Source organism: Phaseolus vulgaris, chromosome 8, assembly GCF_000499845.2.
Source record: "Phaseolus vulgaris cultivar G19833 chromosome 8, P. vulgaris v2.0, whole genome shotgun sequence".
Taxonomy (NCBI): Eukaryota; Viridiplantae; Streptophyta; class Magnoliopsida; order Fabales; family Fabaceae; genus Phaseolus; species Phaseolus vulgaris.
Genome location: NC_023752.2, coordinates 7,309,083 through 7,314,642, shown reverse-complemented (window position 1 = coordinate 7,314,642; position 5,560 = coordinate 7,309,083). Strand labels below are relative to the sequence as shown.

Genomic DNA, 5,560 nt, shown 5'->3' with positions numbered 1-5,560 from the left:
GGATTAAATCAAAACAGTATTAATTTGATGGATCAAGCTGAAACCCATTATAGTAACATGCTTATGTTGAAGAAATTTCAAACCAAAGCACACACTTGTGCTGACTGAATGAAGCCCCAAACCAATATTCCCCCCAAAGATATCAACAAAAGTTCACAATGTTGTTATTGCAATATGCAAAGCAGAAAATTGGTCAGCAAACAAACTACCATGTGTTGTTGATTGTGGAACATCCTAGAACAAATTGAATCATTGAGCATAGGTTTTTGGGAGCATAAAACCAGCTCTTACCTCCTCAAATGAATATTCAAATGATTGGCTAGTCTTTGAAGAAGCAGTGGTACCAGAATATACAGTGTCTGGTGTAGTGGCAGTCAACATGGGGATGGAAGTCAAAGGAGTGGTAGGCACTGGAAGAGTCATATTCTTTGGTGTCATGTTTTCTTCAGCACCAGCTATGTATGGCCTGGAGGGTGGAGTTGCTGTTAGCATTTGACTTTTTTGCTGTGTTGCTACATTCTGTAGTTTACTATTATGGTCTTCTTGAAGATTTGATATGTTGGTTGTCGACAGGACTGCAGGAGAAAGAGGAGAGAGGGGCTTCCTGGTCAATGATGACAGAATTTCAATGTTCTTTTCTGCACTGCTTGCAGTCTTCACTGAATGACCCACAGCTTTAGAGTTATCATTTCCTGCTAAAGTGCCATTAACATCAAGCGATTAAACACCAGAAAAAATGTTTTGGTTAAAACAAAATATTTATCATGCTATAAATACAGAAGTGTAATATATACTTTCTTTCACTATCATGATTAAATATGTTTTCAACTTTGGAAAATGTTTGCATTTTTAGTCTCTACTAAAAGTTAAAAACACAGATTAAGACATTATAAGTAAACTTTCTTCATCAAAAGATACAACAATGCAATTCTATTTGGGAACACACTTTGACACATTTTAACAACTGACAGACCAAAACGAAGGCAATTTTTTTTATTTATTTACGTGGACTAAAAAAATATATTTAATTTTATGATATCTTTTTCCACTTTTAAATGCTTAAAAACAGCTTTTAAGGGATGTTAACATCTTCCATAGAGAGAATATTTACTTATAAAGCTTAAGCACAGTTTATATATTTTTTAAATACCTGAGGATTGAGTTGAATGGTAAATATTCTTGTTGCGAAGAATGGAGCCTTTGTGATTGGTAATGTTACCCTTTTTGTTAGATTGGTGAACAAGAGAGGCATGTCTTTGATCCTGAAGCATTGCTCCACCAATGGAAAATTTTCTAATACTTGGAATTCCTGTAGAACATCTAGAAGCCTTGTACCCACTTTTAGATGATGGGCTGGGTTTTGAACCAAAAAGTGTTTCATGCTCGGCCATCAGTTGTCCCTGAAGTTTCTTTTGATCCTAAAATTAATATGAAACAAAAGCAATTGAATTAGATGATGGTAGAAACAAGAGTGTCTAAAAGAAAATTTCACAACATATATATTTAATTACTATAATGTGTAGTTTCACAGTTCATACCCTGTGCCTTAGCCTTTCATTCTCTTTCTCCTGCCTTAAAATGCTGTAATCTTCAAGAATGGAAAGTAGCCGGCTCTATACACACATCCATGATTACAACAATGCATGAAAAGATATGAGAATGTTATACTATAGACATAGTTTTCCAAGAGAAAGTCTACCTCGCCAAATTTTCGTAAAATCTAGTAGGCTAATTCATAAAAGTTGCATATATGATTTTGTCAGAAGAACTTACTCCATCATACAAAAAATCTTGTCCTCTTTCTTTCTCCCATGCTTTAACTTTTGAAATTATTGCCTCTACCAAGCCTGTTTCAATAACATACACATTAAAATAAAGGAGAAAATAGAGGAACTAAAATATTTAACTCCTCTTGGTACATGGTACTCCATTGTATTATCATTACTTGAAGAAAAATGCAGTTAATAATATACAAACAACCGAATAGAGTTAATAAGCTGAATTCACCATGTCACATGTCAATATTTTGTCCAAATCTAGCTTATCATAATAACAGAGTTAGTTAAGTAATTGTACTGGCTAAATCATCCATGTATTAGTTGACAATAGGTATCATGTTCAGTTGTGTTGGTTAGGTTCCTATCCATTAGTTGGAAAGTTTAAGCATGGCTTCTTTCTTCTCTTGTTAGTTACCACAATGTTTTTGTGCGACACCCCCTCTTTTTACTTTGAACTTCTGAGGTTTGGCATATCAAATTGATATTACATACACATATCAAATTTCTGATAGGTAAATAAGTTCCACATTGACTAGGAATTAAGCCAGATTATAATATATAACTAGAGTATAATCCTCACTTTATAACTTGGTTTTTTGAGGTTTACTAAGATGATATTAAAGTTATTCAGAATCCTTAATGTGATGGTTGACTCTAAATACAAAAGCTTAGTCCAACGATCAGACCATCTAATAGTGTTGAGACAAATTAGTTTGATGGTTATTTTTTTGAATAGTCTTCTAGTACTTCTTCTTCATAGGATGTATATATAGAGTTTTTGTGATCTTTGTAAAGATACCGTTGTTGTCTGAGAGTTGTATAGACTTTCTGTTATCAATAAAATGTTTTCTTCAATTTTGGTCTTGTTTTCTTGCTTTATTATTGTTGAAAATCTAACACTTAATCTGTTAGACCACTTAGAAATAAGATACTCACCAGGAATTTTGCTTAATAAAGCACGGGCCTTCTCAGCACGTTTCAAGGCAAGATGTACACCTCTTCCAGAATTATAACGATTATCATCCTAAAAAGGCACAACACTTAAAAAGATAAAGCAAACAACAATGAAAGAAGGAAATATCCACTGATGTCAACAACAACACTACATCACCCTATTGTACTCCTCCAGCCAGCTTTCTTCTTGACATGCAGCAAACCACTTCTCAACCTTTTCCAGAATTTCTTTCCGGCCAAGAGCTTCTTCGTTTGTCTTAGTAATTAGGTGTTCAATTTGATCTGCAAGAGTGATTATCACAAAATGGACAGGACAAATAGTGACATTGTGGAACACTTTCGATAAAAAAATAACAAACTGTTAAATAATTGAGATATATTTGAAACAATCATATAATTAGCAGACGAGGAAAGGAATAAATTTAGATTAATAGCCATGACATTGTTCTTCTGCTTATGACTATTTTTCAACAGACAATGTTGTGACTGGCCTATGCTTTTCTTACTTAACGTGTAGCCTTAGAGGCATTAAATTAAGAGTGCACATACTGTGGAATCATTATCCAATAAATGAAGAATGATATAATTAACAGAAACTTTAAAAACTTGGGGAAAATCTTACCGTAGTCTAAAAACTCAAGTGAATGTTGGCCTGGTAAAACTGTTTGTGTAGTCAGATGTGTTTTCCTGCATATTTCTTCTAACTTCAACTTCTTTTTCAGCAACAGTTCTTTCATTTTGATTGATTTAAGTTCTTGAAGCCTTTCAACTTCCTTCTCAACCTGCAAGGAGAAAAAATCATTCGTAAATAACATATAAATGGTGCAAGCTGTAATACAATTGAAGCAAATTTAATTTACGTGAATAGGAAGAAGAAGAGAGCTAAGATTACTGTCGAAGACAGAAAAAAAAACTCACGTAAATGACGGAGTCAATTGAAAGTATTTTAGACTCAGCAAATTCAGATTCCAAAGCTGCAATTTTACTGGTCACATGGAGAAATTTCTGTTGTTCCTCTAGCGGTGTATCCATCAAATCCCACATCTCTAATAGAGCAACTGCAAGACTTTGAAGCTGAGGAAGCATGTAAAGTGAGAAATGCTACTTAAAATAAATCTGTATTTCAAGAACGAAGGATAAGAACAAGAATTATGACCTTCTGCATTCTGTGTATTTTAATCTCTCTCAAACTTTGTATCTCAGAAGTCAGATTCTTTATTGTATTGTCACTAACATCTTTTGTTAGAGATGAATTAACCATGGTAGGGCAGATCTCACAAATTTTGTCTTTGACATCTAAACCAAGGACCGAGCACAATGAATTGAGAGTGTTGAGTTGGTCAGACACCTGCTTCAGTCGACTGGCCTGCAAAATCTCAGAGAAATTAATGCATGAAACTTATTCTTTCTTATGGTAAGATTGTAAGAACAGGTTTGGAAGCATCAATGCTTCACCTAAATTTCTTCAATCACTAACAATATGCATTGCAGCATTCCAGAACACGTCATGAACAACATGCATTTCGGTCTATCAAAAGTTTGAATAAATAAGTCAGCAGAAAAGACAACCTTTTCATTTTGTAATTGAAGTAATTGCTTCTGCAATTCCTCTAGTCTTTTCAAAGACAAGTTGTTCTCATCTAAATATGCATCAAGCACCTTGGAGCCATGAAGCTCAATAGAGATATTCTTCAAATGATATAAGACCTCTGCAAACTGTTTCTTCTTTTCGGTTTTCAGCTTGCGCATCTCCTCAAGTTGTGAAACCACTTTTTCACGTGCTTTCTTCAAGCTTCCACAAGACTTTGGATCAAACTGAGGACACACCAATCAAAGCTTGTCAACTGTAAAGTCTCCAGTGACCAAGATATTATCCAATACACTAAATTCTCGAGTTCCAACAATACTTACATGCAGTGATTGTTCACCCAATGCTGCACAGATGCCAGCAATTTCTCCCTCATAATCGGTAATTTCTTGCTGAATTTGTGCTCTATACAGTTTGGCTTCATCCACTTTGTTTCTATACAAATCCAGACACTTCTGTTTTATTTCCAGTAACATTGCATCCCTTTGAGAATCAGACTCTCCAACTTCATCCCATATTATCTGACATTCCACGCACAAGTATCAAGCAAACAGAAAATAAACAATGTTACTTCAAAGTCCTCTAGAATAAGCTGTTAGGGAAAAACATGATAAGTAAGAGAGATTCTTCACAAATTAGATAAGGGACAGAACCTGGAGTTCTTTTAGCAACAAATGGCATGTTGTTTCTTGTTGACCAAATTTACGATTGCTGAACATAGGAACGAACAAGTATGCTGAAAAAAAAAATAATCAATGTGATTATTAGAAAATGTATAACATGTATATATACATACACATGCTCACAAAAAAATTAATCAAACACTGAAAATTCCCATCACATCTAAGAAATGCATCATGCATCATGCACGATCTCTGTTCATGTATACATACATACATACACATACGTAGGTACGTACATTCGTACTACGTACATGCTTACATGTGTAATAGTCGTCTATTGCAAAAAGAGTGTTTTGTCTTATCTCTCTTATGGTATAAGACAGAAAAATTACATATAAAAAATTTTCAGAAATTTTGAAAATGCTCAAATCCCACTGCTTCAAATAAAAATTGTCTTTTTTATATACTCTTTGTTTTCTAGGAAACAAAACAGAGCTGAATTGTAAAATTTGAAGGGGAAAACAGACCTTCAGGTTCAACACGAAGACGAGGAATTGGGAAACTTTTTAGGGTTTCGGAAATTGAAATGCAATTTGAAGAGATGGATTATTTAGAGT

The 5,560-nt window shown here is 34.0% G+C and overlaps 1 protein-coding gene across 2 annotated transcripts; it reads right to left on the bottom strand.

Annotated features, from left to right (window-relative positions):
• Nucleotides 1-5,560, bottom strand: LOC137824439 (65-kDa microtubule-associated protein 3-like). 2 transcript variants are annotated; one of them, XM_068630087.1, is made up of 13 exons: nt 5,471-5,560; nt 4,974-5,056; nt 4,644-4,841; nt 4,302-4,547; nt 3,889-4,098; nt 3,651-3,806; nt 3,355-3,514; nt 2,890-3,014; nt 2,715-2,802; nt 1,774-1,847; nt 1,539-1,613; nt 1,151-1,418; nt 1-692 (listed from the first exon to the last, which is right to left on the bottom strand). In XM_068630087.1, exons 2-13 carry the CDS (start codon nt 5,037-5,039, stop codon nt 250-252), a joined length of 2,109 nt encoding a protein of 702 aa, XP_068486188.1. In that variant the 5' UTR covers nt 5,040-5,056; nt 5,471-5,560; the 3' UTR covers nt 1-249. The 2 variants fall into 2 exon arrangements, with proteins under 2 accessions (XP_068486188.1, XP_068486187.1); XM_068630086.1 differs by having other exon boundaries at nt 5-695.